This window comes from Phaethon lepturus, unplaced genomic scaffold (assembly GCF_000687285.1).
Source record: "Phaethon lepturus isolate BGI_N335 unplaced genomic scaffold, ASM68728v1 scaffold17105, whole genome shotgun sequence".
In the NCBI taxonomy this organism is placed as follows: domain Eukaryota; kingdom Metazoa; phylum Chordata; class Aves; order Phaethontiformes; family Phaethontidae; genus Phaethon; species Phaethon lepturus.
Genome location: NW_010541376.1, coordinates 1 through 26,348, shown reverse-complemented (window position 1 = coordinate 26,348; position 26,348 = coordinate 1). Strand labels below are relative to the sequence as shown.

The 26,348-nt window shown below is 33.5% G+C and overlaps 1 protein-coding gene across 1 annotated transcript in view; it reads left to right on the top strand.

Annotated features, from left to right (window-relative positions):
- LOC104621285 (sodium channel protein type 2 subunit alpha-like) overlaps positions 1-26,345 on the top strand; it is a gene marked incomplete at its 3' end in the record, with an annotated part of 58,141 nt that extends 31,796 nt beyond the window's left edge. Inside the window, exons 17-26 of the mRNA XM_010287725.1 lie at positions 6,879-6,999; positions 7,573-7,727; positions 8,738-8,911; positions 15,244-15,366; positions 17,355-17,636; positions 20,882-20,935; positions 22,148-22,285; positions 23,937-24,041; positions 25,151-25,421; positions 26,320-26,345. Of these exons, the coding sequence (XP_010286027.1) occupies positions 6,879-6,999; positions 7,573-7,727; positions 8,738-8,911; positions 15,244-15,366; positions 17,355-17,636; positions 20,882-20,935; positions 22,148-22,285; positions 23,937-24,041; positions 25,151-25,421; positions 26,320-26,345 (1,449 nt within the window). The remainder of the gene's footprint in view (positions 1-6,878; positions 7,000-7,572; positions 7,728-8,737; positions 8,912-15,243; positions 15,367-17,354; positions 17,637-20,881; positions 20,936-22,147; positions 22,286-23,936; positions 24,042-25,150; positions 25,422-26,319) is intronic.
- Positions 26,346-26,348: the final 3 nt, after the last annotated feature.

The following is a 26,348-nucleotide window of genomic DNA, read 5'->3' as shown; positions in this document are numbered from 1 at the left end:
CCTGCTAGGAGAAGGCCTGGTCTTCAAAAGGAGGGGTAAGAGATGGGGCAGACCTTTCCCTGCCTTGTCTGTGGCAGTACTTAGCACTTAAAATACCCTCAGGAGGTATCCCCTTTAGTAACTTTTTATTTAACAGAGCTGTGGGAAGCTAGATCTGCCCAGGAACTGTAGAATGAACCATTTTTTTCTGGTGTTTTACTGACTGTCACTGATGTTAAGAGCAGAATGATTATTTAAAGTCTGTCAGCAATAACACGTCATGCTTGAAGTGAGGCAGGGGCAGGGTGCCCCTGGGGAATATGCCAAGAGCAGGTAATTGTTATAGAAATTGTAATTGTGGGTGAGGAACAAATTGTAATTTTTCCTATTTTTATTATCAGATATACTATGGTACAAAATAACTCTAGCCACCTTCTTCTGGAAGGCTGGTTCTTTTTTTTTTTTTTTTTTGTTCCATTTCATAAAAACACTTTCTAATTAATTTCCTAGTTAATAACCTCCCAAATCTACCAGGATCTACTCTGGAACCTGGTTGCAAGTTCCAGACCTAAACAAGGTCTTTCTAATAAGTATCACTAGAAATTTGGGAAAGTCTCTGTTTGGATGAAACATAACAGTAACATTTATTAGATTTAAAAGTTACCCACTACTTTAGAGTAATAGTTGGCTGAAAGTATCTGAAAGAAACAAATATTTCATTGATATTTTGAAGCAGCATTTTTTTAATACCTACTATCAGAAAATAGAGTTTCAATACCCAATGAAATAACCATCAGAAATAGTAGATTTCTGCTCTGAAAATAAGATATTAAAGATAATTAACTTTGAAGATAATAAGAAAATTAGAAGTAACTATCATAGATAATTTGGTGGTTTTTAAAGTTAGCACTGAGGATGATCTTTCTATTATAAAATATGCCTGCTAATCAGTGAAATGAATGGTCTATGTTAACCTTAAAAAACATGACTCCTAACCTGTATTTCTGTACCACTTAACAACGGTTCATTATGTCTGAATCACAACTTTATTCGTCAAGTTTTGGATTTCAACATGGAAAAGCAATTTCAAAGATATTCATCAGCTATGCAAAGTTTATTTCACAACTAAAGAAATACATATACCTACAAGCCTCTATCATTCAGAATTCCAAAAGCCTTTGTATCTACAGTATATGTACAGTAAGTACAAATTCAGATTGGAGAAATAAGGCTGCTCAGTTAACTTCTGAAATTACAACAGATGGTTTTAATAAAATTAAAAACATCCTTCATCATCTAATCCACTGAATTTTCAAAACAAGGAATAAGTTCAGTTTTCTGATTGCCTTCACTAATGCCTTTGTGACTAGGTGAAGTAAAAAGACAGGAACACAGTTATTGCATTCCCAAAAGTTAAGCATTGCCATTGGGCTTCAATAAATTTCTTAGCCAAAACATACCCAACAGTGATTTGACCAATTTGTTGGATGATTTTTTTATCACATTTCTTTTAAAATATCCAACAATCTAAATTCTCCTTTTCTAAAACTGACCAATTCTGGGACAGTATCTTCAAAAGTCACAGATTCTTTAAGTTATGGACTAGCTGTGGATAACTAACGGGTGAAACCGTATCTCTGGATACACTGATGAGCCACTGTCCCACACCAACCCAATCCTCTTTTGAAACAATTAGAGAGAGATTACAGCATCAGAAGTATAAAGCATACTAAATTTAAACTAGAAACTTACACAATACGATACTTCCATTTATTTTGGACAGAAATTGAGGAGGTTTATTTTCATTGAAATCTATAAATTCTACCGCCATTATTAGAGGATGAAGGAGGAATGGGAAGATATACAGCTTCAAAGTATTTTGCTTACTGTATATACTTTTTTTGCAAATAAGAGATAATCACATAGTTAAATGAAGAGTAGAACAAAAAAACCTCTTAAAATTTTCATTAATATGCATTAAGCACTACATAAATACTGGAATACTTTCCAAATCTGCTAACCATGTCTTTACTAATTTAATTTATTGTATTTTTATTTATGAATCACAATTTCAGAGTGTGGATTATTAGGTCTAGCTTCTGCATTTCTTATTTCTCTAAAATAAACTAACAAGTTCTGTAGAAAAGTTTGTTGAACATTTCAGGTGGTATGTATTTCCCTTTTTGCCAACCGATCATAAAATATTTAATAATTATGTTTTAATTGTGTTAAAGCCATGTTTGAATTAGAGATTCCAAAAAGAGGAAAACTAGAGATCCTGTGTCTTGAACTTCACTACGTACCATTCTTACTTCTCACAGGGGTAAAACCAAGCTGGAGCAATCAAGAATGCAGCTCTGGTGCTTTTTAACCAGGTAGAGCAACGTGTCACCACTTTCACACAGGTTACCTAAGCAAGTTATACATATATATGTATATATATATATAATCACTTTTTAATGGATTTTGACTGGCCTGCATGCTATTCAGCTATGTACCTTCCCTACTCATTGCAAGACAGTAGAAACATGCACAGCTGCTCTCTGCTGAGTCATGGGACTCACATCACAGCATGGTCAGGCGGGATTGGTGGCCCCAACATAGATTTTTTGACTCTGCTAATGGTTTTTCTGGATATTTTAATACAGTTTTTAGCAATAACTGCATGCTCTACAGGTTTTGAAGTATGGATCATAAAAGTACTGGAATGTTATACGTTAAAGAGGCCAAAGAAAAAGGGAGCATGCATAGTTTTTAAAAAATAAAAACAACCCTTTTTGATTCAGCCCTTATAAATGTAAATATTTAATGAAATGTGTTAAGTGATTTATGTAATAATTACTGCCACAACTTCAGCTCCTTAATGAATAACATTTAAACTATTGCAGTAGCTACTTGCATAAAAATTACACTGTTATACTTCTAAATCTACAATGCACTGTAATGCAAATCTTCAAGATGCTACAAACTACATTCTGTGTTCATTTGGGCAGTGCATATCTTGAGTTTTATCAAGTGTAAACAGAGCAAACAGTTTCATCATTGCTAAAATTACATTTAGCAAATAACCCCCCTTAAAAAACTCTCAAAGCAAAGCATTTTGAAAATACTCTCTTCTAAACTTTAAACTCCTTCATAAATAGTGGTATTTCGGAACATTTTTCAAGATAGCAGTCTGTGACTGAGTTGGGGGACTTGACTTGATGTAAATTAGAAAGGCAATGGAGTAGTTAGCATAATTGTTATAAAATTCCATGTGTATTTACCCTAGGGTTTTTTTCATTATAGGCAAGTATAATCTCCATTGATGTAGAATTGGCAGACCCTTCAGGAATAGGGACAGCAAATGTTGCACAGGAGCCGAAGTTACATGAAACTAAGGAGGTCAAATTATCCTAGTAAAACTAGGTGTCAAAATTTTGTTAGGATTGAGATTTCAGCCCTATAGCAGGATTCAAAGCGGTTTCCATTCAGGCAGAGTCTCACTGGCTTCAAAAGGATAACCAAATACTTTGTTTTGTACTATTGATTATAGTGTAGTATCTACCTATATTATATCATAGTATAAATTGTCCAGAGATGCCAAAAGAAATTCATATTGGTGTGTATTCTGAAAACTCTCAGATTTTACTGATTAAATTTTAAACCAAGATATGCTTCAAACATAAATAAAACTCTAAGGAAAGATATTTTTAAAGTTATTTTCTTAATATTATATAAAAGTCAAATATCATAAGATCTGAGATCTAAAGTCAGTTTAGAATCACTTTGGAAACACTGATCCCCATTATTTTATAATTTGTCACTGAATTACAGTGCAGCTTTCAAGATTCAAAGGATAAAACCACATGGCTGAATTACTAAAGGCAATTTGTAATGGCTGAATCCCTTTATTTTATTGTCACTTGAATCATGAAGCCGTTTGTAAAGCTTAAAATTTTAGTAGCCTGCTCTTGCTCTTATTGAAATCTAGAATAAAACCAAATGAGAGCAAGACTGGGTCTTAAGTGAATGCATTTTCTTGTAAATGGGCACATTAACATGCTGTTGGTCAAAGCTTGTTTTAATGATCTAAGCTGTTGAAAAGAGATGCGCTGCTCTGAAAAGACAGTATGGAGGCTGATTACACATATATTAACCAAGTATTTGGGTTGGTGATGAAGAATTTTTTTATGTTATATCCTATACTTTAATATTTATAATACTATTTTCAGAAAAGTATAATCCCATTGAGGTAGTCTTATTTTTTATTTTATTTTTGTGTGTGATTTCCACAGTATTGCTCAGGCTTCTGCTCTAGTCAAGCATGTTGTTTTGCTGATTCAGGCCTTGAGAATGCTGCATCATAAGCAATTGCTTACAAATATATCCTTGTAAAGGAAAATGTGATATCACTGAAGATGCAAATAAGTATTTACAGGGCATGTCGTGTTCTAGAAGCTGATGATCAACATTTATGAGGTGAAAAGAAGATTGTGTTAATCCATCATGTATCTTGAGTTTCCTATTAGTTTTATTAGTTTTATCGCTAGAAAAAAGAAAGGACATTAAACTCACCTTATTTAAAATGCAACAGTTCTTTCCTAATTTAAGGTCTTGAAGCAAAGAAGAGGAGTTTTATTAACATGAGGGTTTTTTAATAATGCAGTTGTTTGAGATTTTTTGAAAAATAATGAAGTGAATGCTTTATGTGAAAAATAATACAGAGAATTATAGTAGGTTTTGTTTGTACTGATTATAAATTGCACTTCTGTCACTTGTTTTTTAGCAACTATGCTGACAGGACTATCTGCAACAGAGTTCAGATGGGAAGATGCAGTTAAAAAAATTGACTGCCTTTTAATTGGCACTCATATAGATTAATAATTGATGCGTACTATGCACCTTTATCTTGTTACTATTAAGCCAGTAATTGATTTAATGATGATGGATCAGGCCATGAATTAGTTTTAATTTTCTTAGTTTGAATGTGACAGATTATTATTTTCACAATATTTGGTTTTTATTTCATGAAGAAACTGCCTATAATTTCAGTGACATATTTCATACTTCTTAAATCTTGATTTTCCATGTATTTCCATGTATTTCCATGAAATTCCATGGATTTCCATTCCACAAATTATGATATTTAAAAAGGGAAAGAATGGTTTTTAAACTCATACCTGTGTGCCTGTCAGAAATCCTTTCTATTATGCAACAAGTCCTTTATTTTCGGTCACAATGCAGTAACAGCCACGCAACCTGAGGTCTGGGTGACCCTATATTGACTACATTTGCACGTGTGTTTGAAGGGCAGCTTCTTGAAACATAACCCTGAGATTATCCATCACCCAACATGATTTTTTTTAAACTTCATTCATCTTACGTAAGAGTTGAATATGAAGAAAGAATTGTGTAACAAACTATATAAAGATGTATGTGCCATTTACTTAATTTCTGGCAGAAAAAAGCCCTTAGCTCCCAATGCATTTTCCTGAAGGGACTGCGTTTTAACTCAAGTGTTAAATAACTAGTTTTAATTTGCAGCAGTGTCTCTGAAGAGGAGAATACATGGAAATGCCTCTTTAAAAAGTTATTTTTTATTATTTGTTGCAAAATAATTCAAATCATCTATTTGTCACATCAAAAATGTCACTATCTTGAAAATCAAATGTGAGAAGTAATTGGTATTAAGCATACCAAAAAAATCTCTATAGAAACATTTTCAGAAAGGTCAAAGGGCATGACCGGATCTGCTCAGCTGAAATCACAAATCTAGTCTGTGACCAAATGCCCTTTTGTTACATCAGTGCCTGTACAATTTAAAGCATTTAAGTTAGAGATGGATACTAGATCCCCCTTGAAATTCCTATGTATTACTGCTACATGGTATAAACCAGAAGTATTTCACTGCCATGCTTTTTTAAATGTTGCTTTCTGATTACAACCCTTATTTCACAGTAAAAGAGAATGTATTATGTATTTTGGATGAAAGCAATTAAAGACGCAAACAGCATTGGCAATTGAATTGCCAATACAAACTCAAGTTACAAACTCTACGTCCAATTATTGCATTAGTTGTGTGCATCTTTAGCAGTCTTGTCCTTTCAAAAGATGGTTTCTTAAAAGGACAAAATTATGGGCAGTCTTGCATGAACAGCTTGACCTGATCCAAATTTCAATGTACTTGGTAAAAATTTATTTAATTTCAGTTGCTTTATATCACTCTCCAGTTCTTGCAGTTTTCAGATCTAGCAGTGCTTTTACCATAGTGAGGACTATAATACTTCACTATACACAAAATTATTAGAATGATAGAAAAATTCAGGATGGAAAGGACCTCAGGAGATCTCTCAATATGCACAGGAGACAGGAATGCAAAGAAGATATTTCGGATCTGGTAATTTGTGCTTTCTGCAGAAATTAAATTGTGCAGAAATTTGCCATTAAATGCCATTAAATTTACAACTTTTTAATCCAGATACGGTGTATGTTTGTGAAAACACCATCTATAGTGGACATGAAGATATATGTGGAGCTTTCTTGTAGTTCATTTTGCTGGGAAAACTAAGACACATTTTCAGTGTAATCCAGTATAGTAAAGAAAATGAAATAACTCGAGAGTATGGTACATGCAAGCTCTCCAGTTTTGATACTACTGAGAATACTTCAGAAATCTTATATGTGGATCAGGTTAGTAGTCACACTATATTTAATTGTTCCCTATGAGAAGATAAACTGGAAAACAGAACTATAAAATGTACATGTCATTACTATGTTTTTACTTATGGTGATGCATATTTATCAGTATAAATTTAGCATTCTTCAAAAGTCAGACTGTCATGATTTGATTCAGTATCATTTTTTTACAGAATATGTAACTAATGAGAAAAAATTGTTGTGTGGAACTTTACTTGCAGAAACTAAATGCATCCAGCTCATCAGAAGGCAGCACAGTCGATATTGCTCCTCCTGGAGAGGGCGAGCAAGCAGAAATTGAAAGTGAAGAAGCTCTTGAACCAGAAGCCTGTTTTACAGAAGGTTGTAGAATAACTGATGACTTAAGAGATTTATTAGTAAAATGGCATTATTACTAGGCATATTTAAGTTCTTGAGACTTTCAAATCTGGTGGACCTTCATGACCTCAACAACTGAAAGAAAATACTCTTAGCCTAGAATGCCAGAAATCAGATGCCAAAACAAGGTTTCCCTAGGCTTTTAGTAATTTTTTCTGCCCGGCCACTGCATACATCTTGTAACTAAGAAACTTCACTAACTTTTCTATACTTAAAAGTTATTTGAATTGGCCTTTGAAATTTGGAACAAATTAATTTTTCTGAGGCTCCATCAACAAATGGAACACTTACATGCCAACAGTCAAAATGATCAATGTTTTTTGGATTGAGTTTATTTATAATTATGTCTACTATTGTCTGGTTTCTCTCCAAATTACATATCTAAATTCAGATATTCAGCATCCTATAAAAAAGGATTCCAGTGTTTAATTTAAATATTATAAAATTTGTTAAAGCTTCTAACAGTGTTGATACCACAGTAATATTGACTTTGAAATAATTTGCTTTTGAATCCTAATATCTCTTAATCTAATGCAGGTTGTGTGCAGAAATTTCCATGTTGTCAAGTAAGTATAGAGGATGGCAAAGGAAAAATTTGGTGGAATCTTAGAAAAACCTGCTACAGCATAGTTGAGCACAACTGGTTTGAGACTTTCATTGTCTTCATGATTCTCCTCAGCAGTGGAGCACTAGTAAGTAGAAAAAAATTGCAGATGCTGAAATATTTAGATATCTCCTTAGAAGCAACAGCAAAATTCAAATTTGCTTCAGAAAGACTTGTTTTTGCTCTGTAAACTACCTGCGTTCCATCATTTCAGGATGGAATGAAACTTGGCCCAAGCTTGAAAAAGTTTGTTTAATTTTGCATGCACTTTTTTAGTGATACTTTTGGTTTACCATTGTAAAGCTGGCACAATTTTATTTAAGCCAACATAGCTACTCAAGATTTAAATTGTCTGCTAATTTTCAGCATGCTCATCAAGAGATTTGAGTACAAAGGACTGTTAACTGTGAATATATAGCTAAATGTATGCTTTTAAGTCCTTAATTCCTGTTAGGCTCAGCCACTTCTTGGATTCTGTTTATGAAAGACCACACAAAAAATGGAATAATTACTTCATTCTGTTCCTTTTTTGGAGGAAAGAGATAGGGAAGAGTGTGACAGCAAATTAAACCTAACAACCACTTTACAACAAGATTTATGGTTACCCACCTTTCCAGCTTTACTCAAGTTGAACATTTGCTACAGTATCAATGTGCACAGACAGTGTACATTCTAGCAAATACAGTGCTCTTTAATTTGACTTTTAGACATAAGTTTGATTGGTGGAGGATAGAAATGTCATCTCCCTACTGCTTTTTAGAATGGAATATACATATCTGGAACAGGTTTAGTATAAGAAAGGGAGGGGTTTGTGTGTCTATGTGAAAGTTTCTTAATACCACAGTGGATGAAAATCCATGCTTTGAGTTTATTTTTTCATTCATTAGTAAAACAGGATATATATATATATATTCAATCCCAGACAGGGCAGAATACATAAAGTTGCTCCAATTTGTAGTATGGTTAAAGATGGGAAATATGTAAAATAAGAGGATACAGAAGAACAAGGGGAAAGATTAGTTCTGACCTACTTATATTTTATTATTTATGCCTTAGTTTTATCATGTATATGCTGTAAAACATATACTTTTTTCATAGGCTTTTGAAGATATATATATTGAACAGCGCAAAACTATCAAGACCATGCTGGAATATGCTGACAAAGTTTTTACATATATTTTCATTTTGGAAATGCTTTTAAAATGGGTAGCATATGGTTTTCAAATATATTTTACTAATGCCTGGTGCTGGCTGGACTTCCTGATTGTTGATGTAAGTACACAGTCTTTAATATTGTAAAATTCGCTATGATAAAGTCCTTTATGTTGTAAAACTCATTACTACTAAGTAATCTTATAAACATGCAAAAATAATTCACATTGTATAGTTATACAGCACTAGTAATAGCCTGCAGTGACCTGAATGTGTTATTTAAAGTACATTTATATGCCAGAAGGAAAAGGATGGCTGGCCATCAGTTTGTTCATTGTTCATGGTTAATAATTTTGTACCCAGAATGTATCAAAGTTGAGATTTTATGAGAAAAAAAATTAATTTTGAAACATGCTGTTTTTAATGGACTCTGATTATGCTACCTTATTCCTTAGCAAATAAGACACTACCTTGTGCAAGTTTCTTCTACAAACACTGCAGCTTTGCAGGTGGAACAATACATTTGGTACAGATGTCATCTGAGTTCTCAGAACTTCGTCCCCCAAAACTATCTTGTTATCATTTTTAGTAAAACAGAAATACAGTGGCTATTTGGTCTAAAACTTAATTAGTTTTAATAGGATGACAATCTGCAATAGTTAAATCAGCTATAAGTTGGCAGGGTTTATGATAGAAGAGAATACAAGGTTTCTTGGCTGCCTTCCTGGCTGTTATATACTTCTATGCAAAGGTCTTGCTTACGTTGTCAGAAGGGATCAAAGCTGGTTTTACTCCCAGAATATTTTGGTCTCTTGCCTTCACACATTATCTGACCCAGTTCATTCATTATACATGTCCTCAGCGTGGAACTGAGAGATGGCATCTCAGAGCAAATGTGCATTTATAGTAATTTCTACCCAAGCTACAGTATTTCTAGAGAATAGAAATAAATGGTCCCATAAATACTTATTCCTTATGAATATAAAACAGAAATGTGACACCCAGAGAGAAAAAAACCTAGCTAGATTGACCTATAACTCAAAATGGAAGACCTTCTCTTTTTTTTTACCTGCCCAAGTTAGTTTTGTTATAGTTAATCTCTAGCTCTGTCCTGAAAATCTACACTAGAATGGAGCAGTGTGAATGTTTTTCTTAAGAGGATGTTAAGGCAGAAGACAGATGTTCCCTTCCAGGATTATGTTAAGAATGGATTTTTTAAGATAAACTACAACTCATGTTTTAATTATTCTTTTTGTAACATAAACCTAAACTGATTATTCTAAGCCATACTCCATAGTTTCTTAATAATAGTTTAGCCTCAGAGATGCTGTTATCTGAGTAGGTTCTCAGAATTATAAAGAACATAATAATAAGTAAAGCAGCTTATTTTGCCAACTTTTTACCCATAATTTTTAATTTTATAAACAAAGCATGACTAAATGAGATTGGAATCTTCTACTTTTGAGGAATTATATTCAATGTTCCAGAAAGTGGCAAAAACTGTCTTATTGTGCCTAAGACTAATTCAGCAATTCCTTTAGTACCGCCAAACAGCACTGGAAAGAAATATATGAACTCATGTTATCTTCTTAAAGAAAAGTAGAGAATCTACAATGCTTTAACAGGCAGTTTAAACAGGTGTGATTCAGTGGCATTGTTCCAGTGAGAACACTAGTGAGCCCTTCTTCATTAGAAGTGACTAAAGTTAATCAAATTGTTTAATTCCATCCTCTAAAATTATTCAAGAGTAAACACTGATAGTCCTTTAGGACTTTGACCTTTAATATCTTACATACCTGAGTCTCTCTCTGTGAGAAATAGCTGTAGTTGCTCTCAGTGATTGTGACCAAATTCGATTTTAACAATTACACAAAGAAATGCCAATTTTCAGCTCTGTCAGTTTACAGCCGTGACAGATGACCCTTGGTACATCTGGCTACCTCAGTTTAAGACCTTAACATGCCATCTCTCCACTCCACTCTTCTGCTAGATGCAACAATATCTGTAGCAAGGAGCCAATATTTGGGTGGAGTGCCTTATCTACCCAAAATCACAATCTGGTAAATTAATTCAAACACATATATCAGTGGTTTAAGTGAAGAGCCTGAATTTTGGATGCAGGCAGCTGAGAAGCAGGGTCATATTCGCTTTTTTGCGTGAGACTTTTTGGTGACACTAATTCTGGCAGAGATATCCTGTAAAGGCTTGAGACAGCAATATCTTAACCCAGTAAAACTAGATGCTATAGAGCATGTCATCCTGTACCTTAGTTTTTGCTCTTACCCCTTCTTCCAGAAGCCATCTGTCACAGGTTTATTATGTCTAGGTTTTGATGTACAGCTGTAATGATTCTAAGTTGTCTTTGCTACATACAAAGCTAGGAGATAGGATATCAAGGAAGGAGATAGGGAATCTGGGAATACCCAATGATTTTGTCAGTTATTAAACTCGTTTGTGTAGTTTTCTGCTATGATATGTAATCTTAGATAAATTTAAGTGGATGCCATTTTATGCTGTATATTTTTAAACTTTATAAGATAGTCTTGTAATTTGGTATAGACACCTTATTTCTAAATTATTGTGTTATTAAATTGTACTTGAATGAATTGGAAATAAGTAACATTTAAAACAAAACATGTATTTGCCAAATACTGTGGGGCAGTAATGAATCTTTGACCTTCCTGAAATAATTCATGCCTGATAAAATTCCAATGGGTACAGTTTTTGAACAATTAAATGTAGCTCCAGTTGGGCTGGTTGTATAGTACCTTAAAAGTTGATGGCTTATGTATTTTTTCATATAGCTAAAAATGTTTCATGCTTTTTGTTAAAACTATTAAATAATTTAATTAAACTGTGCTCTCAACCTTTTTATTAGCTTTTCAGAATAATTATCGCAGCAGCAACATTCTGGAAAAGATCAGGGTCAATTTATGCTAATACACTGAATGTTGTATGCACAGAGTAAGAGGCATCTGCTGCCCTGACAACTTCATAATAAAAATAAGAAGAAATAAGATGATGAGTATATTGATCTTTTGGGAAGCCAGATACAGAAAGAGAAGTCATTTTGTCTTCCTAGACAGTCTCATATGTCTCTATGTGTATCCTAACATGGTATACTATGACAACATTGGATAATCCTGAAATTAATGAAATTCATTAATTAATTCAAAGAGATATTCAGGTGATATGTGCATGAAAGCTAAGGCTCTTGTTCAGCAAGTTAGGGAACAGAATCATAGTTCAATTGAAATTGAACCATTGCAATTATGGATCTAAGCAAAATGAATTTTGAATACCTGCCAGTAAAATACCATAAATTTAGAATTATTCACCAAGTACATACAGAGAAAGTTATTTTATCTTAGCACAGGACCATAACATAAGAAAGGCTACACAAGGCATAAGAAAGGCTACATTGAGTCCAATGTCCTGTCTCCAAGAGTGTCAAAAATGCCTGCCTGGAAAACCAATGATACAGTATCTATCTTTCAAAAAATAAGAAAAATCATTAACTTCTCAATAGAAAGAAAAATATTTGGATTTTTTTTCCAAATCTTGCAGTTTATTTTTATTCCTAGTTAAGTGTAATACCTGAATACTCAAACTACATGAAAGACAGGATAAGCAGTTTTGGAAGTGAGAAGGGCCATATTCCACTGAGGACCTGGAATCAAATCACATAAATTAGCCACCTCAGCAAGTAACACAGAATTTATATGGATTATAATTTTAGGCCTAAGTAGAAATAAAGTCAGTGTGGAGCTGTATGACCATCGATCTCAGTCAGATGACAACCCTGGATAAAGATCTTGAGCAAGGCTAATTGTGACAGCTAAGTTTCAAAACATTTTTTGCAATAGATCGTCTATATTAAAAGATCTGTACATAAAAATGTGGGCACACAATCCTCCAGTTTTTACAACATTAATGTAAAAATTCTTTCCACCATTTTGAGTCCATTTAAATTTCTTAAAATTATCGCATCTGCATGCATTCCTGTCTCAAAAGAAAGAAACTAATCTATTTACCAGTGTACAGAGACATTTATTTTCTTGCCTACTAGCAACAAAACAGGTGGAAGAGATGACAGAAGACCAAGTTAAGAAGACTGGGAAAACCAGAACAGTACAAAACAGCTGTATATACTTATGCTGTATATACAATAGAATTAATATCAAAGACTTCCAAGAAAATCTTTGCCTCTCATTTGAACCGTCCTTCAGAGAAAAACATGTTGTTTACAATAGATGAAGTATTTCTCTGTGAAACAGCTTCAGGTTTATGATGTAAGAGCACTAGCACCCTGGCAAGAAATCTGCAAATAGGTTGAAATGGAAAGCACACACTAGGCTGGAGAATGACTTACAATCAGAACCTAAAAACTGCCAATATACACAAGTGTCACTGAAGGTACAGGAGCTACAGCTATGTAAAAAGCTTGTATGGAATCTTGTTTGCAAAAGATAACTAAGGCACAGTGCTAGTTTGGGGAGAAAAGTATAAAATGAAGAAGCCATTAGAATCTTAGAATCATTAAGGTTGGAAAAGACCTTTAAGATCATCAAGTCCAACCATCAACCCAACATCACCATGCCCACTAAACCATGTCCCAAAGTGCCACATCTACTTATTTTTTGAACACCTTCAGTCATGGTGACTCCACCACTTCCCTGGGAAGCCTGTTCCAATGCTTGACCAATTAATTAATGTGAGTTCAGTTTTAAAAGAGGTGTCCTGCTCTCTCAGTGAAAGGCATATTTTAAAAATATATTTCATAGCTTATTTTTAATCCATAAAATGTGCTCTCTTTACAGTAAAGTTTATTGTCATGTCTGGGTATCTTGTTGATGTGAGTGAATCAATGAATATTCTATGAAGAATACAGAAAGTTCCATGTCTTGTTATCTCTGTAATATATTAACAGTGGCTAAGGATAATCTGTAGAACCACAGGACAAATATATTGTATTAATAACAATTATTAATAACAATTAATAACAATAATTAATGTAATGGCAGAAACAATAATGTTATTTCTTTGTAAATGAAATGAACAGACTTCAGTTACAGACTACAGAAAATCAGTAAGATTTTCTTCTTAATATGCTTATAAATCACAGCAAGTTCCTTTACAAACTTATCTATTACAGCAGTAAAATGAGCCCTTCCTTTGATGAAAAGAATTACATCCTGATATGTAATCCAGTTAAAACGTACAGTGATATGAATTCACTAAAATGCTGTTTTCTGTTAGGTTAATTTACATAGCAACATAGTAATGAATAATTGATTTCTATCTGGTCTCAGATTGTCATGACACATGATCTTGTAACTCTTGTGTTTGTGATTCATCTAATTGTTCTTTATGGATACAAGTAACATAGGAAACCACCTTTTCATATAACGGGCAAAATCTTACCCCCATATCAGTGAATGCCTATTTCTGTACAGCCAATTATTTGAAGAACTCTCTAGATTGAAGTACAGAAATTAACATCTGAGGGATTTTTTCAAGGACTGAAATATGCCTATGTTTACTTGTGTGTCTTCTATGCTTTTGGTGGTAGAACTGAAATAAAATGAGAGTAAGGTAGGATATTTCCTGTCTCCAAAACTGCTCAAAATAAGTAAAATAAATTCTTCCACATTAACACTGTTTAAAACTCAGTTCCATTTGAGAAGCAAATTAATTGTTCCTTCCTGAAGTGGATTGGCTTATAATAAAATCCTGGTAATGTGAATCAGGAGCTCATTACTGTTGTAGATAATAAAGCACTTATTGTTATAATGCTAGCATCTCTTCATATCTATCACACAGATCCCATAAAATTTTTCTATACTCAGATGACGAAAAAAAAAAATTGAGAGAATTGTCAGTCAACTGAGAATGTACCATCTCTGTCAATATACATTTCATAGATACCCTGGCTATTGTTGCTATGAACTGTTTGACTTAGAAGTAATATTTATATAATTACAAAAGCTGATTAACCACTACATTACTTAGCATATAATTAGTGATTATAGATATTAATAATATTGTCAGTATTAATGTCAGTTATTCTGACATTCTAAAATATTCAGAATTTTAAATTGCTTGGAAGGTTGAACTTTAATGAAATTACTGAAAGTATGGCTATTTTGTCTTTAAATATTTCTGAAAACTTTATCCTTCACCAACAGTGGACTTCCATCTGACTATGAAGCCATATCCAGCTATAACAGACATTTAATAGCCTATGTTCCTTTTTCAAACATGCCTTCATATGATCTCTTGCCTTTCCAGCAAGTATGAAAATTGTGGGATTGTGCCTCCAATGTCACTATATGCAAGAATGGTGATCTTCCATTTGTCACTGTTGACCTTTCTGTTGATTGAATTTGTATTCTTTTTAAATAAACAGTGTAGAACAATTTTTAGAATAATATTTTTTCTGTATTTTATAGGTCTCATTGGTTAGTTTAATAGCCAACGCTTTGGGCTATTCTGAACTTGGTGCCATTAAATCTCTTCGGACATTAAGAGCTTTAAGACCTTTAAGAGCCTTGTCACGATTTGAAGGAATGAGGGTGAGATAAAATGAATGAGACTTAATTAATGTATGCACACAAAAATTAATGTAGAAGTGTGATGCTCATGCCTTCTGCAAAGAATCCCAGAATGGGAATGCATGCAAAAATGTGTGGAAAAAAGGCTTTCCAACATGTCCTTATACACAAGACATGTACAGCTTACATTTGGAGATTAGACCTTGAGTTCATTAAACTTGTCTGCTCACTGCTGCATAGTTGTGTTACCCCAACCCCCTGGCTATTAAAATTTCCACTGATTTGTGGACCTATGTAGATAAGTAAAAGAACGTGAGAAATTTTAGAATAGAGGGTTGGGGTTTTTTTTCTCCAGTTTGGCTGGGGACTTTATTTTATGAATTTCTGTAGCTAACTTCTATTCTCTGTTAGTTTGTCAGTGGTTAAGGATGGAACAGGATTAGCTGGAAAACAAAACAAAACAAAACAAAACAAAACAAGACAAAACAAGACAAAACAAGGTTAAGAAGCTGACAACAGTGACACACCAAAAACTAAAACCTCCCTTGTGTCTCCCTGTCTACCTGTCTGGGGAAAAAAATCCTACAATAAATGCTGTAGTATTAGGGAAAGGTTGTCTGAACAGATACCTGAAATAAGGATGGGTCTGGAAGTATAGAAGAGGAGAGGTGGGAAATAATTTTCTCAGCCTGTGTCTTTTACTTCATATGAATGCATCCGCTGCCATCTTACCTCTCCTCCTACGCAGCTAAATCCTTCCTGTCGAGGAAATTACTATTTTCATATTCTGCCAATCTGACAAAAAAACCCCAAAACTATTACCAGCTGTCTCCTGAAAACTCAGACTAGGCTATTTCCTGGAAAAACTGATGCATAAAAAATTAACAAGGTAATGTTATTGAGAAATCTCCTTTTAGTCTTTCACCTCAAAATACCCAGATACTGCAATACATGTTTATAGTTTGGTCATAGGTCTTAAGTTTGCAAATAAATGTGTGGTTCCTGTCTGGGTTGAGGCTGCTAATATTCTACAGGTGGCCACACTAGTCAGGGTAGGGAAGTGTGTCCTGTGGCACATCACCATCACCCCTATGTTTTATATGATTTGCATTGCAAACAACACTTAAGTCCCTATCTAACATATGGGAAAAACCTCTATTGATCTCAGACTACTTTCAGACAAATTAGTAAACTGAAAAATACTACTACTTTCAAACCCATACACAAAAACCTACTGCAGTCTCTGCTGATTTGGTAGAAAATTATTGTCTGAATATCTGCAGCTTTCTTTTAGTTCAGTCATAGTAAGTAAAAGACAATTTTTGTCAAGGGATTTCATCTGATCTTTTACTGCCACTTGCCCATGTAGAGTAGCTCAACTGTATTAAATGCAGCCAATGAAAAAAAAACCTAACGGATAAATGTAAAAGCAACTATAGTGAGCCAGGCAATTTAAAACCAAGACCTACAGCAGCTGCTGTTAAGAAAAACTAAATAAGATATGCTTAATTATGTTATGTTGTATGTAGATGCTAAAATACACTGATGCAAATATATACATAAAGTTTCTGAGAATAAAATAATTAGTAATGGTAGTTTTACATGCAGAAATTTTTATTCAGTCTTCCACATCATCATTCTTTGATCTTTTTCTGGTTTATTTTCTATTTATAGATTTTGATTTGTTTTGTTGGAATTTAACATTTATTTCTCTCTTTTTCTTTAGAGCACACAAATTCTAAGAATCCATCTTGCTACTAACAGGTTTTCTTTGGCTTTTTGAGTTCTTTTTCAGACTTTTGCATTGTCTTGGTTTCCATATTATTTTATTTTTTGCTTTTTGCAATCTCATTAATGTTTTTATTGAATCTTAAATACTGTTTCCCCCCTAATTTTTAATGTAATATTTTAACTGTCCATTCCATATTAATACTGTTTTAACATTTTAAAAGTATTTTTATTTTCCTGTTCATAAACTAAGTGGTTATTTTGTCTAATTTGTACACTAGGTGGTTGTAAATGCCCTTGTAGGAGCAATTCCATCTATCATGAATGTATTGCTGGTTTGTCTTATATTCTGGCTCATCTTCAGCATCATGGGAGTAAATCTATTTGCTGGCAAATTCTATCACTGTGTCAACACCACAACTGGTGAGATGTTTGATGTCAGTGATGTCAACAATTATACTCAGTGTGAGGAACTCATAAAAAACAATCAAAGTGCCCGATGGAAAAATGTGAAAGTAAACTTTGATAATGTAGGAGCTGGATATCTTGCTCTGCTTCAAGTAGTAAGTAAATTTATATTTTTTCTTTTTGCTCTTTTTGAAGAAGTCTAGGAAAAATGAGCAAGTTAAGACTGTTAAGTAGTGGAATAATTTTTTCATAGCAATGATGTACAGCTTACACAACTCTATTGCATTGTTTCCTGCAATTTTTCTATTAATGACAGTAGAGTAACTTTCTATTCCAAGGCCAGGGAATACAGTCTCATCATGATGATAATAATGTGAAAATAATAAGTGAAAAAGGTAGAAGGATCTTTTTAGTAGTACACAATATAAACTTCAGGAATGCATTTCATGAGTCTTGCCATGATGAACAAGGCTCAGAGGTCCCTCTAATTATTAAAAAGGTCTCCTGCTTCCTTTATAAGCTCAGTTCCCTTGTAAGACAGGAGGGCAGACAGCAGCGCTTTTTTAAGCTTTTTTAAGAGGACAGACGTTCTCACTGACTGGTCTGAAGTAAGTAACTTCCTCATGCCTAAATGCCTCCCACGTAATCTGTTCCTAGGTATCATTACACAACCACAGCAACATTCTTTCACAGTCAAAATCCATTAATCTAGGCATTTTTGTCACTGTGAAATAACTTTTCTTTTGTCAACAGCCCGGTCAAGTTAGAGTGGATTTTTTTTCATTTCTATACTCATCTAAGGACCCAGTTTGTAAGTTAGATGGTAAAGATAAAAATATATCAACCTGGTATCTCTAGTGCAGATATTTTTTTACTAGGGACTTGATTTTCCAGACCTGGAAGTGGCTTTAGGGAAAGGAATTAGAAATAATGCAAGATCTGAGATTGGGGCACCCAATGTTTCATGTAACTTTGAGCTAATTCTTTCTCTATTATCGTAATACTTGTGTAAGAGGTCTGAAATCCTCTGAGAAAAGAAGGAGCTGCACATGGGAAGAATATGGATAGTTACTGATATACAGATCCTAATTGAGTATTAGATCTGATTAATCATATAACACTTTCTCTTGATGTTTTCAGATAAACAGCACTTGCTACTAAAATAAATATATTTCATTAAGAATTACATGAAACTACAAAGACATTAAACTGTGGGTATAATATGAAAATGTAAAATACTTTTATCTCAAAAAATATTCATTATTTCTAACTATCATATTCCATTAATGACTGTCAATGAGTCATTATAATATACTAAATAATTATTATGTTACTTATAATATTATCCTTGTGAAGTATTAGATGTTATTGTATTGCATGGCATATTCATTCTATTAATTACTGCTACAAAGTCTGTAAATTGTATTTCCCCTTCAAGTCCTTTTCCTATGCACTGTTGTACAGAAACATCTTTGTTCTAGGTACTAAGCATACCTTTTATTTATGCCAGAGGAATAAATTCCTTAGCTCTTTACAGGCTCCTTGGCTTAGAGTGGAGGTTCTGATAGCTCATATCTGACTGAAAACACAAGCAAGAAAGCAAGCAACTATGTTTAGATGATTGAGCTCTGTAGAATCACTTGTCTGTAACTAGACATATATCTTCACTTTATGAAAAGATGTCAGAAATGTCATGGGGATTGTTACTGCTCTGATATCACCGAGTTATCGAAGAATGATATGCTTGTCCCTTCTGTCCCAGAGCAGGTCAGTATCCCTAGCTGACCTTCATTTCCAAATTAACTACCTGGTTTAAAACGTTTTGCCTCTAAAGGCAACTTGACTCTTATGTGCTGAGTAGTAGTACTGAATGATGATTCTAATCCTCTGACTTCAGATCTCATTGCTATCCTTGCACTAGAGATTAAGGTGAACGATCTTTTTACCAACGCTTGCCACTGAAGATGTATAAGGAAAATTTCAAGTGTCTTGAAGCTGTGTCTGAATGTCATCCATGTCACCCATCCAGACAGTGTTGGTCTTTAATTACTACATCACTACTGTGGATCTTTTGTTCTTCTCTTTCTTTACTTCTTTTTGTTCTGACTTTTCATCATTTCCCTTTTCAAATATTCTGTTCCGCCCTTTACTTTTCCTGCAGAAGTTAAGGGGTCCTTGAGCATGTATAATGTCATCTCTTCAGCTGATTGTCTCCATTAACATTCTCCCTCCACTCTTCTCCTGTATTTATTGCTCTTATCAAACTCTGCTCCGCTTCTAATAATGGCTATGCAAAGTGCACCAAATGGCTGCCAATTGTCAAGTGAGACAGAATAATCTATGAAGCCTGGCTCCAAGCATACCTTCTTAGAAAATCTGTATTGCACTGCAAGATTCAGTAGGACATGAACAGTCCCAGAGTGCAAGTTTTCTGCTGTGAAAACTAGCAACTGTACCAAAGTGCCAGAGCTACTTCTGGCAAGCACAGATGCAAATACACTCCTTGGGATGGTTCCTCTCCCGAATCTCTTCAGGAGGGATGCTCTTTATCTGTTCATTTCACAGGCTTTTTAGCTCTTTTTTTATTTATTGTGAATAAACTTGGAAACCCTGTCTAATGAGCAGACACTCACACCTTCAATTAGCATGTCACACCAACCCTTTGGTGTTCCTCATTAGAACATGGTGTTCCTCATTAGATTCCATGTCCATGAAAATCACGTCCTTAGAGCAATGATGGCAGATCTTTTTTACTCTATATTCTACCTAGACAAAGACTCTATAGGAACTCAGCCCAAAGTTTTACAAAAGTTAATCACAGCTATTTCACAGTTCAGTTTTTGGTCTTCTGTAAATCTTAACCGTCAAGAACCAATGTATATTTTTGTTATGAGCAGAGTCTATTCCTTTTAGTTATGTGGGATTAAAACATTTCTAAAAATACCATGACAGTTTAGCCATAGCAAAAACATTCAGATGCATGTTGGTATCTGTCCAGAAGTTGTATTGCTAACTCCATCAATTCATGCTGTAAACCTGATAAAATTGCTGTCACTGTGAGTGATTTAGTAGATTCTACTTGAACATCTCCAGCATTAATGTCTATCTCAGTCTACCATTCTTCACCTGCAAAGTAAGCATCTGCAGCTCCAAACATATTATGCCCTTGCCGAGACCTTCAGAATCTGATTTTTAAAATTTTTTTTGAATACCTAAAAAATAATTTCTTAAAAAAACTAGTATTACTATGAAAAATATTTTATTATGCCTGTGTTATTAAACGTGGTTTATAAATGTAGATATGATTTTATTAAAAGTTAAGGTCTAATTGCTGTGACCTAGTTATTTCCCACATTATGAATTTTTATAGGGAAGATAAACAACTGTATTTTATTTCTAGGCTACTTTCAAAGGATGGATGGATATTATGTATGCTGCTGTCGATTCACGAGATGTAAGTGCAAGACTTTCAAAGATCATCTGTTGGTTATATTCTGATATAGAATACAGAATTTAAATAGCTACACATGCAATAACATTAAGAATTATAATCAGCACCAATACATATTTTTTCCAGGTATATTTAGGCTAGAGGGGAACTTTTATGTCATGAATCTTAGAATTCATAGTGGAGAAAATTAATCCCACTTCCTTTGCATTTGGACAAATAAATTTAACTTAACTAGACTTCTTTTGGAAAAGTTCATGTTAATGAAAAAAACAAAGAGGTTTTTTAACCACTTCCTTTGGTAATCATGAGTATGAATTAATTTAAGATTATATAATGTAATTATTACATATTTAATATATTAATCTTGGTTTATAATTTGTAACTGTACATTTCATTGTTTCTTTAAGGTTTAATATAATCTGTTAAATTTTCTAGGGATTAGAATTTTATCTTGGCTACAAAACTAAAACTATGTTTACCCTGTACAAAAAAGTGCAACACAGATGCCTGAACTAGGTCTATACAACGTAGGTTATACTCACATTAGTGATATCCGTCATCACACAGTGATATTTGTCTTCCAGAGTAATACATCCTGTTTCGTTAACTTCAGCATTTCTACACTCTAGCACATTGTGCAGTAGAGGTGCAGGCATTGAGATGTGGAATACAGAAGAATTGAGACAATAACAAAATCCTCCTTGGAAATTTGTCTCAATTTAATGGATTTCACAAAATATATACTGACTAGAAATTTATTGAAAGCATTTGTTCTTAGCTGGACATAAGGACACTCATGTGAGACCAAAAGAGTTTCAGGAAGACTTAGGTGACATTAAAATTGATTGATTCTGTTGCATGAAAGTATACTGAACACAATATAAAATATTTAGATTTGTGCTGTTAAAATTTTAAGTACTAATAACTGCTCTCAGTCCCACATTTCTTCTTCCTTGTATACAAGGAACTTTGTGTATATGTACATACATAAACATATCTATGTGTGCATTTACTTTAAAATTCCATATGAGCTATCACTCTGTCAGCTTCCAGTTCTCCAAATATTGATTCAAATGGACATGTTGCGTCTTTTTAATAATTGAGAGCAGTTTATAACTTTTCTAGCTGAGATAGCATATACCTATTCATAAATTATATACATTGTTTTTTACATCTAGTATTCTCATTTGTAATAAAATTTATAATATTTTGTAGGTAGAAGATCAACCTAAGTATGAGGACAACTTGTATATGTATCTTTATTTTGTCATCTTTATCATATTTGGATCATTCTTTACCTTGAACCTTTTCATTGGTGTCATTATAGACAACTTCAACCAACAAAAAAAGAAGATAAGTATTTAAAATATTTCCATACTGCTATAAATTTTTAGCTACAATGAATTAATAACTTATTTATGTAAAGCTAATAAAAATCAAAAGTTATTTCAAGTCCTTGAATAAAAATGTCTAATTTTTTATCATAATCTGTATTAAATCCGTGGATGTGATTTTGACCTTTGGATTTCAGCATTTTGACAAGCAAAGAGGGACAATCATGAGTCTATTCATAATAATTTGCAAATTGTTATGCAAGAAAGAGCTAAAATGAAGATGCAAAAAGGGAATGTGCATTATTCTTTTGACTATATATAGTATTATTTTCCATGGAAGAGTTTCTTTTTTAATTAACTTTAAAGAATTAAGATAAATTAATTTGACTTAATCTTATAAACTGTTGACACTTAATGAAGGTACAATATGGCATTGCATTCATACAGTAGATAATAGTTCTGCAAACTGATTAAACTGTGGGTTAAAAGGAAGTCCAACAGACCTCACACAAATAAGAGAAGAAAAAAAATCTCTAATTTTCTGGCACTTTTGTGAGAAATGAGATGAATTTGTTAGGCACAAATACAATCTATAATTTATCAGCAATAATAAACCAAAGGTATAAAAGGAAGAAGAATTTTTTCTGTATACATTTGACATACAAGTATATTTAAAATAATTATACTGATAATGCATATAGTTTTATTTAAAATAAATTAAACAATATAAAAATACAAATAACCACATTTAAAATATTTTGAAGCCTCACGATTCTTAGCCTTCAACTGCCAAAAAGAACTAGAACCTCAGGATCATTCTAAGTCTTTGTATGCTGTGAAAAAGCAGTTTCATGTGATTGGGTTTTATCCGATCACCAAATAAAAAGCAGCAGTACCAAACAGAATCTATGGTTAAAAAGTCAATTGTGAACTACAGAAATTTTTCCTTCTGAAGATATCCTCTACTTTCTTAAAAGAGCTATGCTTTCGTCTTCAATATCCAGTTTAACAGACAGTGACTTTGACATTGTGCTTCTACCTGACCTAGGTCATTTACTTTATACTGAATTCAGTCAGTCAGTTGCACATCTGACTGGCAGCATTTGCATCTGCAAACAAAGGCTAATTTGAGTTAGTCAAGGTTCCAGTGGTGTTCTAACTAATAATTTGTTATGGCATTATTTGGATTACTTTTCTTAAATTTATATCAAAGGGGGGTTTTGCTGTCATTAAAACCCTCAGATTAGACCCAAATACTCTCCCTTGACACAACTTGTGTCTCAAAGCTACCCCACTTTTAGACAGGGCTAGCTGTAATCCTAAAAGTCTATGTAGAATTCAGGACATGTAAGGCACCGGTCAGGTTCCTATACACTGAACATATCCTAATCAGCAAGTTATTCTTCAGTATAGTAAGAACGAATTTAGTCATGTCAGTGAGCATGAAGACACTGGAAAAACTCAACCGTCAGCCTGACAAGGCAGCAGTAAGGCTTATTTTTGTGTGTGTTAGGAATGCATATGAGCATCCACACTATAAATACCTGAAAAAATAACTTTTGTTATATAAATCAAATATAAATGTAGTATTATATTACAGGCAGACATACTGTATGTAAATGTTGTATGTGTGAACGTGATAGTAATTGGGTTTGATATTATTTCTTTACTTTGGAGGTCAGGATATATTTATGACAGAAGAACAGAAGAAATATTACAATGCAATGAAAAAACTGGGATCCAAAAAGCCACAGAAACCTATACCAAGGCCAGTGGTAAGAGTGATTTGATTTTAATACTCCTAATATTAAACACTCATTTGGGAATATGGTTTTAGCCAACAAGATAATGTATGTCTGGAAAGAAAATATTTCTTCCATTTATTTTCTTGTAAAGGTAGAATTTGTCCCTCCTTTTTTTTTAATTCAGCAGACTAGATTGTTCATGTTTCATTTAAAAACATACTCTCTGAATTATGAACTGTAGGATTTAATAAGGTTAATGCGATATATTACATAATTCCCTGCCTAGGTCCTAGAAAAGTACAGTTGATTGGATCATTTATCGGTTCTTGCTATCCACAGATAAATTTCATTTTCTGTTTTTTCTCCTTCCAGAGAATCTGTAGGAAACGGGGATGCACTGGCCCTTGCTGCTGAAGACAGAAGGGGGCAGTGGTCACCTAATGTGAAAGAGAAAGACAGATGCAGATAATCTTACAGAATAAAAAATTGCCCTAGGGAGTAAAGTATAAACTAGGATAAATTTGTCTCTAAGAGAAGAAACTACTCTGTTATTTACTGAACTCCTACAATGTTTGGAAAAAATAAAATACTTGTTGCACCTTATGCACTGAGTGGTTATAAATAGTCTTCTAAGGAGAGACATATGGCAATAAACATTTAGCTAAGTCCTAAAGGAAAACTAGGATATTGCAGTCATGGTGTGTTTGAGAAATGTAACTTCAGTGGTTCAACGATCTCAGCAAGCAGAATTAGTTTAAGGAAGAGACAGACATCTCTGGGGGTTAGTATTCTAAAACCAGCTAAGAATAAAGATAAGTAAGTAAGTTTCTATTTGGCTGGTAGTCTTGCTGAGTATCAAGATATACCACCTTTTTTACACCAATAATGTCAATTGTCAATGTTATTATTATTGCTTTGCTTCCCCTTCCCGTCCCTTCAGCCAACAGTGGTACACTTCTTGATCCACTCTAACAGGAAAAGACACCAGCTAGCATGGGTTTGGTGTATATTGAGAGATGTATTGGGAATGGGTTTTGCTCTGCACTCCTAAATCATGCAGGGACTTGCTTTCCCATTTGGCATTTGTAAAGACAAATATTTTCACAGTATAAACTGTATTCCATCTTTGTTTTTTGCAGAACAAATTCCAAGGCATGGTCTTTGATTTTGTAACCAAACAAGTATTTGACATCAGCATCATGATACTCATCTGCCTTAACATGGTCACAATGATGGTAGAAACAGATGACCAGAGTAAAGAAATGGAAACAATTTTATCCCGGATTAACCTTGTGTTCATTATCCTTTTCACTGGAGAATGTGTCCTGAAATTGATTTCACTTCGCCATTACTACTTCACTATAGGCTGGAATATTTTTGATTTTGTGGTTGTGATTCTCTCCATAGTAGGTAAGAGCAATTCCCTTTCAAGAAAGAACTAATGGAAGGAAAAAGGAACATTTGTTTCAAGAATATTATGATACTGAATGACATTTTCCATTTCCTATATGACTTGTATATTGATTAAGATCTTCATACTTTATAGCATACAATATATGAAATGTTGCATATAAGGTTTTTATCTCTCCCATTAGATTCACTGTCGTCTTCCACATCAAAAGACATAAAGGAACTATTTGGCACATTAGATTAACATGTATAAATATAAAGAGGAATGTTTAGTGGTATATACAAACTAACTACAAGTTTGCTTTCAGTGCTAAAACTGAAAAGTATGTGAAGGGGGTGAGATTTTTAATTGGTTTTGCTAACTAAGGTCTTGGTGAATATTTAGATTTCTTTCAACTAAGAGCTAATGACTCTCCAAGGTATAAATCAGTTATGTGACAAAACTCAAGTCTTAAAGAGTGATACACCTGAGAGAGACTGTGCTGATACAGTGCAGATCCTCAGGTTAAAAAAACCCACTATTTTGCAGAAATTAACCCAATATAGTCCTTCATAAAAGACAGTGGTAATAGGCGCAGCTTCAAGAACTAATTAAGACAGACAGTTCTCTTTTCAGGCTGCTTTAGGAATAGCTGAAATCTTAGACAGACAGTAGCTACTTTGCCACAATCTTCTTTCTTTTACTTATTTCCCGTCTCCGAGATAGCATTTCAACATAAGGAAGGTGCTTTCGCCTTAATAACAGCTTTCAATAAAATGTAATACTTTTATTATCTTTTGCTGTAACATAGACTCCCTATACTGATTGCTTTGGAGACAGCAATAAATAAATCTTTCTATAGGTAGTTAATGAAGAAATTTAAAATGGTGTTTTAAATATTCACTGTTTTTTCTCTAGGTATGTTCTTAGCTGAGATGATTGAGAAA